Consider the following 15,580-nt stretch of genomic DNA (forward strand, 5'->3'; position numbering starts at 1 on the left):
TCTGATGGATGGGGCTCTTTTCAATAATGAGGTCATTATACAAGGCAGTTCCAATAGACTTGCGATGGAGAGAACCATCTGTATTCAGAAAGTGAATTATGGGGACTGACTGTGGATCATAGTATTTTCACCTTTTTTGCTATTGTTTGCTTGGTTTTTTTCTATCTCGTTTTTTCCCCCTTAGATCTCATTTTTCTTGTGTAGCAAGATAAATGTGGAAATGTGTTTAACCTATATTGGATTACTTGCTGTCTAGGGGAGGGAATTTAGTTTTTTCCCCCAAGGGGGGATGGGAAATAAGTAGTAGAATCAAAATTTGAATCCATGCTCTATAATTATAGAACTTGTGCTCTTGTACAAGTTGTTTGTTGCCTTGGGGGAAAAAACTAAATAAGTCAGTTCCCTCATTTCTTTATGTTGATTTAAGGAGCTTACAAATAGGAAATCAACAAAAGTTTTAATTTTGTTCAGCAAAACCTCAAAGGGAGATATAAATTGGTCTTGAGCCAAAAGAGCCTTCTTGAAACAGCTGAAAAAGAATTTTAAAAGTCAAATATGAGAGGGAGAAGAAAAATTGGGAAAAGAAATGAGAAGTATACAAGGTAGCTTGGGGAAAAAAAGACAAAAATTGACTGAAAAAAATCAATTTCTTAAAAAAGTACAATTGGTCAAATTAAAAAAAAAATCCATTGAAGAAAACAATACCTTTAAAAGTAGAATTAGCCAGGGAGGAGCCAAGATAGCAGCGAAGACACACATGGCATCCTAAGCTCCTCTCCTACCCTCACTACTAATTACCAAATTCAGCCTCAGAAATAGTGCTTCACTGGTAAAATTCACGAATATATTGGGAGTACAACAAATTACCAGCCAAAGATAATCTGGAAGATCTCCAGAAAAGATTTGTCCTGATCAGTGGGAGCAGGCCAGTGCAGGCAGGGAGGCAGAACAGAGAGGGTAGCACACTGAGTGGACGGGGGCAGAGGCGGTCTCTGCAGGAGATTTTGCAGGGAGGACTTTACCAAAGGTAGAGTTTTTGCTTTATTGCAAAGCAGTAGATCAGCAGAGAAGTTACAAAAAGGCCAAAGGTAGAGTGTACTCCAAAAACAAAAACAAAAACAAACAAACAAACAAACAAAAAAAAAAACGCCAGAATTTAACAGGATCTGGCTACATCCACCCACCACCAGAAATGACTCAATAAAGACCACAGCACATAAAAATGTGCAGCCCCATTCTGCAGCCCTGGGGTAGCCACAAATCTGCACAGCAGAAGGGCTCTGCCTGGAACAGTCACAAATCTTGAGGGATGGGCTCTGCCCAGGGCAGACACAAATCTACATGGGTGGGTAGGGGTGGGAGCCTCTGCCCAGGGCAGCCACAAATCTGCACAGCAGGGGGGTTCTGCCTGGGGCAACAGAACTTTTTCACAGCATGGCTGTACTTCCCAGGGCAGAAAAACTTCTGGTGTTCTATACGACTCAAGAGAAGCAGAAAAAGGTAAAAAGAACTCTTGAGAACTTTATTTATATTATGGACACACATAAACAGTGCATGTATAATTTTATTTTACTAATATAATATAAAAAGGGAAGTAGAAATGGAAAGGGGATAGTATCAGAAAAAGGGAAAGAGGGAGATAAAAAGAGGAAAACTACATCTCATGAAGAAGCAAAGGAAAACTATCATATCTGAGGAAATTTAGGGAGGGGGAGGAACATTGTGTGAATCTTCCTCTCATCAGATTTGGCTCAAAGAGAAAATAATTGACATATTTGGTTTACAGAGAAACTTCTCTCACCTCATTAAAATTTAGGAGAGGAAAAGATAGATCTTTGGAGAAAACTGAATGGAAGCAGAAAGGAGTACACTTTCTTCTCAGCAGTTCATGAAATATATATAAAAATTGACCATATATTAGGACATAAAGACCTCAAAATCAAATGAAGAAAGGCAGAAATAGTAAATGAATTCTTTTCAGATCATGATGCAATAAAAACTACACTCAACAAAAGGCTAGGGATAAATAGACCAAAAAGTAATTGGAAACTAAATAATCTCATCCTAAAGAATAATTATTCTTGGGCGAAACAGCAAATCATAGATACAATTAATAATTTCACCCAAGAGAATGACAACAATGAGACAACATACCAAAATTTGTGGGATGCAGCCAAAGCGGTAATAAGGGGAAATTTTATATCCTTAGAGGCTTACTTGAATAAAATAGAGAAAGAGAAGATCAATGAATTGGGCTTGCAACTTAAAAAGCTAGAAAAAGACCAAAAAAAAAAACCCCAATCAAATACAAAACTTGAAATTCTAAAATTAAAAAGAAAAAATGATAAAATTAAAAGTAAAAAAACTATTAAATTAATAAATAAAACTAAGAGTTGGTTTTATGGGAACAAAAACCCAACAAAATAGACAAAACCTTTGGTAAATCTGATTAGAAAAAGGAAAGAGGAAAATCAAATTGTTAGTCTTAAAAATGAAAAGGGAGAACTCTCCACCAATGAAGAGGAAATTACAACAATAATTAGGAGTTACTTTGCTCAACTTTATTCCAATAATTTTGATAATCTTAGTGAAATGGATGCTACCTTCAAAAATATAGACTACCCAGATTAACAGAGGAAGAAGTAAATTGCTTAAATAGTCACATTTTAGAAAAAGAAATAGAACAAGCTATTAATCAACTCCCTAAGAAAAAATCCCCAGGACCAGATGGATTTAGATATAAATTCTACCAAACATTAAAAAACAATTAACTCCAATACTATATAAACTATTTTTAAAAATAGGAAATGAAGGATTCCTACGTAATTCCTTTTATAACACAGACATGGTACTGATACCTAAACCACATAGGATGAAAACAGAGAAACAAAATTATAGACCAATCTCTCTAATGAATACTGATGAAAAAATCTTAAATAAAATATTAGCAAAGAGATTACAGAAAATCATCCCCAGAATAATACACCATGACCAAGTAGGATTTATATCAGGAATGCAGGGCTGGTTTAATATTAGAAAAACTATTAGCTTAATTGACTTCATCAACAACCAAATTAACAAAAACCATATGATTATCTCAATAGATGCAGAAAAACCATTTGATAAAATCCAACATCTATTCCTATTAAAAACACTAGAGAGTACAGGAATAAATTGACTTTTCCTTAATATAATCAGTAACATCTATTTAGAATAATCAAGCATCATATGTAATGGGGATAAACTGGAATCATTCCCAATAAGATCAGGGGTGAAACAAGGTTGCCCACTATCACGTTTACTATTCAATATTATATTAGAAATGCTGTCTTTGTCAATGAGAGAAGAAAAATAGATTAAAGGAATTAGAGTAGGTAATGAAGAAATCAAATTATCACTCTTTGCAGATGATATGATGATATACTTAGAGAGCCCCAGAGTATCAACTAAAAAACTATTAGAAATAATCTAAAACTTTAACAAAGTTGCAGAATACGAAATAAATCCACATAAATCATCAGCATCTTTATAGATCACTAACAAAACCCAACAGCAAGAGATATAAAGAGAAAATTGATTTAAATTAATTGTCGATAGTATAAAATATTTGGGGATCTATCTGCCAAGGGAAAGTCAGGAACTATATGAGCAAAACTACAAAACACTGTCCACACAAATAAAGTCAGATCTAACCAATTGAAAAAACTATTAAGTGCTCTTGGATAGGTCAAGCAAAAATAATAAAGTTGACAATACTACCTAAACCAATCTATTTATTTAGTGCTATACCAATCAGACTCCCAAAAAACTATTTTAATGACCTAGGAAAAATAACAACAAAATTCATATGGAAGAAGGAAAGATCAAGACTTTCAAGGGAACTAATGAAAAAATAAAATAAAATAAAGTTAGTCTAGCTATACCAGATCTAAAACTATATTATAAAGCAACAGTCACCAAAACCATTTGGTACTGGCCTAAGAAATAGACTAGTTGATCAGTGGAATAGGTTAGGTTCAAAGGACAAAATAGTCAAAAACTTTAATAATCTAGTGTTTGACAAATCCAAAGATCCCAGCTTTGGGGATAAGAATTCACTGTTTGACAAAAACTGCTGGGGAAATTGGAAATTAGTATGGCAGAAACTAGGCATTGACTTATACTTAACGCCATACACCAAGATAAGGTCAAAATGGGTTCATGATCTAGGCATAAAAAATGAGATTATAAATAAATTAGAAGAACATAGAATAGTTTACCTCTCAGACCTGTGGAGAAGGAAGGAATTTATGACCAAAGAAGAACTAGAGATCATTATTAATCACAAAATAGAAAATTTTGATTATATCAAATTGAAAAGCTTTTGCACAAACAAAACTAATGCAGACAAGATTAGAAGGGAAACAATAAACTGGGAAAACATTTTTACAGTCAAAGATTCTGATTAAGACCTCATTTCCAAAATATATAAAGAACTGACTCTAATTTATAAGAAATCAAGCCATTCTCCAATTGATAAATGATCAAAGGATATGAACAGACAATTTTCAGATGAAGAAATTGAAACTATTTCTAGCCATATGAAAAGATGCTCCAAGTCATCATTAATCAGAGAAATGCAAATTAAGACAACTCTGAGATACCACTACACACCTGTCAGATTGGTTAGGATGACATGAAAAGATAATGCTGAATGTTGGAGGGGATGTGGGAAAACTGGGACACTAATACATTGTTGGTAGAATTGTGACTACATCCAGCTATTCTGGAGAGTGATTTGGAACTATGCTCAAAAAGTTATCAAACTATGCATAACTTTTGATCCAGCAGTGTTACTACTGGGCTTATATCCCAAAGAGATATTAAAGAAGAGAAAGGAACCTATATGTGCAAAAATGTTTGTGGAAGCCCTTTTTGTAGTAGGCAGAAACTGGAAACTGAGTGTATGTCTATCAATTGGAGAATAGTTGAATAAATTGTGGCGTATGAATGCTATGGAATATTATTGTTCTGTAAGAAATGACCAGCAGGATGATTTCAGAAAGGCCTGGAGAGATTTACATGAACTGATGCTGAGTGAAATGAGCAGGACCAGGAGATCATTATATACTTCAACAACAATACTATATGATGACCAGTTCTGATGGACCTGGCCATCCTCAGCAAGGAGATCAACCAAATCATTTCCAGTGGAGCAGTAATGAACTGAACCAGCTATGCCCAGAGAAAGAACTCTGGGAGATGACTAAAAACCATTACATTGAATTCCCAATCCCTATATTTATGCCGCATGCATATATCTTGTAAATAAAAAGCTATAATAATAAAAAAGTTCAATTAGCCAAATGGAAAAGGAGATATAAAAGTTAACAAGAACACATATTAAAAATTAGGATGGTAGGGGACAACAAAAAACTAACATTGGACAAATGGAAATAAAGACTTCATGAAATGTAAAAAAGCAGAGTAAAAAGTGAAAAAATAGAAGAAAATGAAAACTAATTCATTGGAAAAACAACTAATCTGGAAAACATCCAGGAGAGAGATTTAAGAATCATTGAACTACCTAAAATCTATGATCTAAAGAGACTAAATAGCATCTTTCAAGAAATCATTTAAGAAAATTGCCCTGATATCCTAGAACCAGAGAGTCATAGTCATTGAAAGAATCCATCACTTATGTTAAAAAAATTTAGCCATGCTTAGGGAAAGAAGTGCTTGTGTCTGAATACAGATTGAATCATACTTTTTTGAAACTTTATTTTTCTTAATTTTTTGTGTGTGGGGGGGGAAGAGATTGAAGATCTATGTTTCTTTTGAAACATGACTTTTATGGAAATGTTTTGCATACCTTCACATACTTTTTCAATAGAAGGGGTTGTGGAAGAAGAAAAGAAGAAAAATTGGAACTCAAAATTTTAAAAATAAATGTAAAAAAATTATTTTACATGTAACTGGAAAAATTTTATCTATTGTATATAACATTAAAAAAGAAAGGAAGGAAGAAAGAATCCATCAATCATCTTCTAAAAGAGATCCCACCCAAGAAACTGGAAACTGAGTGGATGCCCATCAGTTGGAGAATGGCTGAATAAGTTATAGTATATGAATATTATGGAATATTATTGTTCTATAAGAAATGATTGGCAGGATGATTTTAGAGAGGACTGGAGAGACTTACATGAACTGGTGCTAAGTGAAATGAGCATAATCAGGAGATCATTGTACATAGCAACAACAAGATTATACTATTATCAATTCTAATGGGAGTGACTCTTTCCAATAATGAGATGACTGGGGCTAGTTTCAATATCTCATGATGAATAGAGCCTTTTACACCCAGAGAGAGGACTGGGGGAACTGAGTATGGAAGGTAACATAACATTCTCACTCTTTTCATTATTCATTTGCATTTTGTTTTCTTATTAATTTTCTTTCCTTTTTGATCTGATCTTTCTTATGCAGCAAGAGAATTGTATAAATATGTTTACATATATTGGATTTGACATATATTTTAACATGTATAACATATGGGATTATTTGCCATTTAGGAGAGGAGGTGGGGAGAAGGAGGGGAAAATTTGGAACACAAGGTTATGTAGTGATTAATGTTGAAAAATTATCTGTGCACATATTGTGAAAATAAAAAGCTTTAATAAAAAAATTTTTAAAGATATCCCACCACTTTAAGTAATATTATATCTAAGTGCCAGAATTATATGGTCAAGGAGAAAATACTGCAAGCTGCTAGAAAAAAACAAGTCAAATATTGATTGAGGAGTCACAGTCAGGATTATCCATTTTAACAGCTTCTACATTAAAGGTTTGGAGGGCTTGAAATATAATATTCTGTAAGGCAAAGGAGCTAGAACCAACTATCCAGCAAAATCGATAAGAAGAAGGAGTAGAAGGAGGAAGAGGAGGAGGAGGAACAAGAGGAGGAGAAAGAGAAGGAAAAAGAAGAGGAAAAGGAGGAGGAGGAGGAGAAAGAAGAGGAGGAGAAAAAAAGGAAAAAGAGGAGGAAGAGGAGGAGGAAAAGGAGGAAGAGGAAGAAGAGGAGGAAGAGAAGGGAGGAAGAGGAGGAGGAAAAGGAGGAAGAGGAAGAAGAGGAGGAAGAGAAGGAGGAGGAAGAAGAGGAGGAAAAGGAGAAAGAGGAAGAAGAGGAGGAAAAGGAAGAGGAGAAAGAGGAGGAGGATGAGGAGGAAGAGGAGGAAGAGAAGAAGGAGGAAGAAGAGGAGGAAAAGGAGAAAGAGGAAGAAGAGGAGGAAAAGGAAGAGGAGAAAGAGGAGGAGGATGAGGAGGAAGAGGAGGAGGAGAAACAAGAGGAGCAGAAGGAAGAGGAGGAAGAGAAGGAAGAGGGGGAGGAGGAGGAGGAGGAGGAAGAGGAGGAGGAGGAGGAGGAGAAATTTGCTATGCTTTAGCTATCACCAAAAAATTAAAATTTGTAGTCATGGTATTTAGAAGAAATTGAATTTAAAAGGTCAAAAGAAGTAAAGAAGGGCACAACAAATCATACTTAAAAGATGGAATTAACAGTGAAAAAAAATCAGTTTAAAATATCTGTCCACCTAATGAAACAGCAAACAAATTAACAAAAGAAAAATTAGCTGATTATTAGATAAAACTTTAGAGTTAGAGTCAGAAAGACTTGAATTCAAATTGTCTGAGGTATTTATTAATATGTGTGACCTTGGGCCAGCCACTTAACTTCACTTTCTTTAGCTATTAATAAATTTTTAAAAAGGATAATAATAACACCTACCTTACAGGATCATGGTGGGAACTTTCCTCTACAAACACACAGAACAGCTGCTTTAAGTTAAACTGAGAGGTACTTGAGGCTTGGATATAAAGTGCCTTAAGTATCAGTTTTCTGTGCATTACCTTATACTGCCTTTTGCATAACTATTCTATAAAGAAATGCCTAAAGTGAAAAGCCAAACTATTTGTCACACCTGGTTCCAGTTAATGTAATTGTAATCACAATCTTTAAGAGAAACTATCTTGCTTCTATCAAATGTAATTTGCAAATTCAAATCTACCAAGAATAAGTATCACAACTAAATATACTTTGGCATAAATTTGTCAATGTCGCACTTCTCCTAGGGGAATATGGATTTCAAGCATTGTATTCCTTTTTTTCCCCAACTTTTATAGAATTTTTGTTTTGTTTTGTTTTGTTTTGAATTATAGCTTTTTATTTTCAATATATATATATGGATAATTTTCGATATTCACCCCTACAAAATCTATGTTCTAATTTTTTCCCTTCCTTTCCTTCCCCCAGTCCACAAGTAATCCAATATATGTTAAAAATGCAATTCCTCTATACATATTTCCACAAATATCATGCTGCACAAGAAAAATCAACTCCAAAAGGAAAAAAAAAAGGAGGGAAAAAAACAAAATGCAAGCAAAAAACAACAAAAAAGAGTAAAAATACTATACTGTGGTCAACATTCAGTTCCCACTGTCCTCTCTCTGTGTGCAAATGGCTTGTTTCATCACAAGACCAGTAGAACTGATCTGAATCACTTCATTGTTGATGAGAGCCATGTCCATCAGAACTCATCATCGTATAATCTTGCTATTGCCATGTATAATGATCTCCTGGTTCTGCTCATTTCACTTAGCATCAGTTCATGTAAATCTCTCTAGGCCTCTCTGAAGTTATCCTGCCGATTGTTTCTTATAGAACAATAATATTCCATAACATTCATATACCATAATTTATTCAACCATTCTCCAATTGATGGGCTCAATTTCCAGTTTCTTACCACTATAAAAAAAAGGCTGCTACAAACATTTTTGCACATTTGGGTCTCTTTCCCTCCTTTATATCTCTTTAGGATACAAGCCCAGTAAAATCATTTCTGGATCAAAGGGATTGCACATTTTGATAGACCTTTGTGCATAGTTCCAAATTGCTCTCCAAAATGGTTGAAGCAGTTCATAACTCCACCAAGAATATATTAGTGTCCCAGTTTTCCCCACATCTCCTCCAACATTCATTATTATCTTTTCCTGTCATCTTAGCAAATCTAAGAGGTGTGAGTGGTACCTCAAAGTTGTCTTAATTTTCATTCTCTGATCAATAATAATTTAGAGCACCTTTTCATATGACTAGAAATGGTTTTAATTTCTTCATTTGAAAATTACCTGTTCATATACTTTGAAGAATGATTTGATTCTTATAAATTTGAGTCAATTCTCTATATATTTTAGAAATGAGACCTTTATCATAACCCTTGAGTATAAAAATATTTTCCCAGTTTATTGCCTTCCTTATAATTTTGTCTATGTTGGTTTTGTTTTTACAAAAAATTTTTAACTTAATATAATCAGAATTATTCATTTTGCATTCAATAATGTACTCAAGTTCTTCTTTGGCCATAAATTCCTTCCTTCTCCACAAATCTGAGAAGTAAACAATCCTTTGTTCTTCTAATTTGCTTATAATATCTCTTTGTGTCTAAATCACCACCCCATTTCAATCTTATCTTGGTATATGATGTTAAGGGTGGGTCAGTGTCTAGTTTCTGCCATACAAATTTCCAATTTTCCCAGTATTTTTGTCAAATAGTGAGTTCTTATCCCCAAAACTGGGGTCTTTTGGTTTGTCACACACTAGATTACTATAGTCATTGACTATTTTGTCCTGTGAAACTAACCTATTCCACTGATCGCCTTACTCTATTTCTTAGCCAGTATTTTGAGGATCACTGTTTTATAATATAGTTTTAGGTCTGATATAGGTAGGCCACCTTCATTTGCATTTTGTTTCATTAATTCCCTTGAAATTCTTGACTTTTTCTTCTTCCAGATGAATTTTGTTATTGTTTTTTTCTAGCTCTGTGTAGTAATTTCTTGGGAGTTAGTGCCAATTATGGCACTAAATAAGTAGATTAATTTAGGTAGTATTGTCATTTTTATTATATTAGCTTGGCCTACCTGTGAGTACTTGATATTTTCCCAAGAGATTAGACCTGACTTTATTTGTGTGGAAAGTGTTTTGTAATTGTGTTCATATATTTTTTGACTTTGCCTTGGCAGATAGACTCCCAAATATTTTATATTACGTGTAGTTATTTTAATGGAATTTCTCTTTGTATCTCTTGCTAGTGGACTTTGTTGGTAAAAATGCTAATGATTTCTGTGGATTTATTTTGTATTCTGCAACTCTGTTAAAGTTGTGAATTGCTTCTAGTAGTTTTTTAGTTAATTCTCTAGAATTCTCTAAATATACTATCATATCATCTGCAAAGAGTGATAATTTGATTTCCTCATTACTTACTCTAATTCCTTTTTAATCTCTTTTTCTTCTCTAATTGCCAAAGCTAACATTTCTAATACAATATTGAATAGTAAAGGTGATAGTGGGGAATCTTGTTTCAGCTCCTGATCTTATTGGGATTGGTTCTAGTTTATCCTCATTACATCTGATGCTTGTTGGTGGCTTTAAATAGTTGCTATTCATCATTTTAAGGAAAACTTCATTTATTCCTATGCTCTCTAGTGTTTTTAATAAGAATGGGTATTAGATTTTGTCAAATGCTTTTTCTGCATCTATTGAGATAATCATATGATTTTTGTTAGTTTGATTATTGATATAGTCAATTATGCTAATGGTTTTCCTAATATTGAACCAGCCCTGCATTCCTGCTATAAATCCTACTTAGTCATGATGTATTATCCCGGGAAAAATTTGCTATAATCTCTTTGCTAATATTTTATTTAAGATTTTTTCATCAATATCCATTAGGAAAATTGGTCTATAATTTTCTTTCTCTGTTTTGACCCTACCTGGTTTAGATATCAGCACTATGTCTGTGTCATGAAAAGAATTTTGTAGGATTCCTTCTTTCTGTATTTTTCCAAAGAGTTTGCAAAATATTGAAATTGATTGTTCTTTGATTGTTTGGTAGAATACACATGTAAATCCATCTGGCCCTGCAGATTTTTTCTTAGGGAATTGATTAATAGCTTGTTCAATTTCTTTTTCTAAAATGGGACTATTTAAGTAATTTGCTTCCTCCTCTGTTAATCTGGAAAATCTATATTTTTGTAAATATTCACCTATTTCACTTAGATTGTCATATTTATTAGCATACAGTTGGGCAAAATAGCTCCTAATTATTGCTCCAATTTCCTCTTCATTGATGGAAAGTTCATCCTCTTCATTTTTGATACTAACAATTTTATTTTCTTCTTTCCTTTTTCTGATCAAATTACCTAAAGGTTTGTTTATTTTGTTGCTTTTCCCCTCCACAAAACCAGCTCTTAGTTTTGTTTGTTAGTTCAATAGTTTTTTTTTTTTACTTTCAATTTTATTAATCTCCCCTTTTATTTTCAGAATTTCAAATTTGGTATTTACTTGGAGGTTTTGTATTTGTTTTTTTTTTTTTTTTTAGCTTTTTTAGTTGCATGTAAAATTTGTTGATCTTCTATTTCTCTATTTTATATAAGTATCTAGAGATATAAAACTTCCTCTAAGGACTGCTTTAGCTGCATCCCACAAATTTTGATATGTTGTCTCATTTGTCATTCTCTTGGATGAAATTATTGATTGTACCTATGATTTGTTGTTTTATTCACTCATTCTTTAGGATCAGATTATTCGTTTCCAATCAATTTTCCCTAATCCTATTTTTCCCTGGCTCTTTATTGCTTCTTATTGCATCAGGATCTGAAAAAGATGCATTTACTATTTTTTTATGTTCTGCATTTGATTTTGAGGTTTTCATGCCCTAATATATGGTCATATTTTTTTTTGTAAAGGTAGAGAAAAAAGTATACTCCTCTCTGCTTCCATTCAATTTTCTCCAAAGATCTATCTTATCTAACTTTTCTAAAATTCTATTTACCTTTTTAACTTCTTTCTTATTTATTTTGTGGTTCAGTTTATCTGGTTCTGAGATAGCAAGGTTCAGATCCCCCACTAGTATAGTTTTGCTGTCTATTTCTTCTTGCAAATTCTTTTAGGAATTTAGATGCTATACCACTTGGTGCATACATGTTTAATATTAATATTGCTTCATTATCTATGGTACCCTTTAGCAAGATATACTTTTCTTCCTTATCTCTTTTAATTAGATCTATTTTTGCTTTTGCTTGATCTGAGATCGGGATCATTCTCCTAAGCATTATATTTCTAATTGTGAAATGAAGAGCTTTGGAATACTGATCAACATAATAAAACCAATTAAAGTTCCAAAGGACTGTTGATGAAATATGTTAACTACTTACAGAGAGCTGATAGATTCAAAAGTCTTTTTTAAAAACATGAAAAATGTAGGAATTTGTTTCGCTTAATTATACATATTTGTATCCAGTTTTTTTTTCTTACTTTTTCAAGTGGGTAAAGAGAAAGAGGGAAGGAGAAAATTCAGAACTGAAAGTAAAATACAATTGAATTTTTTTAAAAAATAAAGATTTTTGTCTTCCCTTAAAAGAATTTTAAGCATCTGAGAACAAGTGAGGAACAATCCTTCTCTTTGGGGGCTAAGGAGGAAGAAGTAGGAGTCTTTCACACCATCATCATTAGCACTTACATCATACATTAATGTTTACAAAGGTTTTGCATATATTGATGTCATTTGAAGTGACCATTTATTTTTCCTATGTACAAAGTTAAAACCATTGATTAAAAAAGTAGCCAAATAACGTTCATTTCAAGAATCATAATATTAAGGTGACACTTACCTATAGGAGGAAACCTGGGCTTTGGTTCGAATTTGATGCTCTAACTCTGTTATGTTAGTGTTCAAATTTGTGAGGAGATCTATTCGGCATATGTAATACAGCAGTTCCTTCAAGAAGAACAGATTGTTCTTCTTCAACAAAACCTTTTCTTCAAGTATCTCAAAGAATTTCAAAGTATCATTGATAAGTTCCTGCTTCCTCATCGGGATGTGATCCAAGCAAAGGAATTTCAGAGCAGTCAGCTCTTCTCTATCTATTTCTTCTGAAATCTTGCACAGAATTTCACGGAAATCCATGTTTATCCGAACTTAGGAAGGTGAAGTTCTAACCTGAGAAAAGAAATACTATATTTTAGTTGGGATACCATATCTAAAACAATATTATAAAGCAGCAGTCATCAAAACCATTTGGTACTGGCTAAGAAATATCAAATCTCATCAATGGAATAGGTTAGGTTCACAGAACAAAATAGCCAAGGACTACAGCAATCTAGTGTTTGACAAACCCAAAAACCCCAGCTCTTGGGATAAGAATTCACTATTTGACAAAAACTGCTGGGAAAATTGGAAACTAGTATGGCAGAAACTAGGCATTGTTCCACACATAATACCATATACCAAGATAAGGTTGAAATGGGTTCATAATCTAGCCATAAAGACTGATATTATAAACAAATTAGAAGAACATAGGATAGTTTACCTCCTAGATCTGTGGAGAAGTCAAGAATTTTGTGACCAAAAAAGAACTAGAGATCATTATTGATCACAAAATAGATAACTTTGATTATATTAAATTAAAAAGTTTTGTACAAACAAAACTAATGCAGACAAGATTAGAAGGGAAGCAATAAACTGGAAGAACATTTTTACATTTAAAGGTTCATTTACAAAATATATAGAAAATTGACTCAAATTTATAAGAACTGAAGACAATTTTCAGATGAAGAAATTGAAGCTATTTGTGGTCATATGAAAAGGTGCTCCGAATCATTATTGATCAGAGAAATGCAAGTTAAGACAACTCTGAGATACCACTTACACACCTCTCAGATTGGCTAAGGTGACAGAAAAAGATAATGACGAATGTTGGAGGGGATATAGGAAAACTGGGACACTGATACATTATTGGTAGAATTGTGAATGGATCCAACCATTCTGGAGAGCAATCTGGAACTATGCTCAAAAATTTATCAGACTGTGCATACCCTTTGACCCAGCAGTGTTTCTACTGGGCCTATATGCCAAAGAGATCTTAAAGAAGGGAAAGGGATCCACATATGCAAAAATGTTTGTGGCAGCAAACTTTTTGTAGTGGCAAGAAATTGGAAACTGAAAGGATGCCCATCAGTTGGAGAATGGCTGAATAAATAATGGTATATGAATGCTATGGAATATTATTATTATGTAGGAAACAACCAACAGGATGATTTCAGAGAGGCCTGGAGAGACTTACATGAACTGATGCTAAGTGAAATGAGCAGAACCAGGAGATCATTATACATGGCAACAACAACACTATACAATGATCAATTCTGATGGACATGGCTCTGATTCAAATCAATTCCAATTGTTCAGTGATGAAGAAAGCCATCTACACCCAAAGAAAGGACCATGGAAGCTGAGTGTGGACCACAACATAGCATTCTCACTCTTTCTGTTGTGGCTTGCTTGTATTTTGTTTTCCTTCCTAGTTTTTTTTTCCTTCTTGACTGGATTTTTCTCGTGCAGCAAGATAACTGTATAAATATGTACACATATATTGGTTTTAACATATATTTTAACACATTTTACATGTATTGGACTACCTGCCATCTAGGGGAGAGGATGAGGGGAAGGAAGGGATAATTTGGAACAAAAGGCTTTGCAAGAGTCAATGTTGAAAAATTACCTATGCATATGTTTTGTAAATAAAACTCTTTAATAAAAAAAAAATTTTTATAGAACACAAGGTACAGAGAAGGGAGATGTTAATTTGCACTGGAAAAGAGCATATTCTCATCAAGTACTCCTTATCCTAATGAAATTAAAGTCCAATCCAGAATAACTCTTAAACATACAGATTGTTCCAAATTTTTGCTATTACAAATAAAGGAATTCTGAATATTTTTGCAAAGATTGGTTCCACTTTTAAAATCATATTTTGGGATAAAGTTCTAACAATTAAATTATTGGTTCAGAAGACATAATCAGTTTTTAATTTATTATAAATTATTAGTTAGTTCTCCAAAATGTTTACATTGATTGACTATCTAACTGACCCTTAATTTTATAATTATTTGCTGTTTTTGTTATTGTGGTGGGCATAAGGTAATATCTTAAGATTGCTGCAATTTGTTTTTTTCTAGACATTGCCTCCATAGCAGAGGTGGGAGGTATGTAGGTGTAGAATATAGCACATATTTTTAGACTTTTTCTGATTTTTTTGTGTCTCATATCCATTTTTTTGTCTTTCTCCCCCCTCCCCACTTAAAAATGACTATTTTTTCCCCATAAGATGGTTCCCTGGGATGGAGGGGATGAAGGACTATTTGGAGAACTTTTGGTGATATAAAAAAACAATAGACATCAATAAAATATTTTAAATTATTAGTTATTTTAGTAATTTATTATCATAATTATAACTATAGTTATATTAACAATTATAATTTTACAAATATTATAAACATAATTGTTATATCAATTATTAACACTTTTTTTAAGGCAGAGCCAAGATGAGAGCACAGAGGGAGCATTCCAGCTAAACTCTTCTGTCTCTTCCAAACAATTTTAAAATAACAAAATAAATTCTGCAGCAGCATAACCAACAAAAAATATTAGGATGAGACATTTTTCCAGCCAAAGACAACTTAGAAGGTTGGAAGGCAATGTTTGTGACACTG

The 15,580-nt window shown here is 33.1% G+C and overlaps 1 protein-coding gene across 2 annotated transcripts in view; it reads right to left on the reverse strand.

Moving 5' to 3' along the window:
- The window catches only part of CASP8 (caspase 8), a 46,177-nt gene that overhangs the window by 14,913 nt on the left and 15,684 nt on the right, over positions 1-15,580 (reverse strand). For both annotated transcript variants that reach the window (XM_031958346.1, XM_031958347.1), the window contains exon 2: positions 12,703-13,031. In XM_031958346.1, coding sequence (XP_031814206.1) covers positions 12,703-12,998 — 296 coding nt within the window. In that variant the 5' untranslated portion in view covers positions 12,999-13,031. The remainder of the gene's footprint in view (positions 1-12,702; positions 13,032-15,580) is intronic.

Source organism: Sarcophilus harrisii, chromosome 3 (assembly GCF_902635505.1).
Source record: "Sarcophilus harrisii chromosome 3, mSarHar1.11, whole genome shotgun sequence".
NCBI classification, from domain to species: Eukaryota; Metazoa; Chordata; class Mammalia; order Dasyuromorphia; family Dasyuridae; genus Sarcophilus; species Sarcophilus harrisii.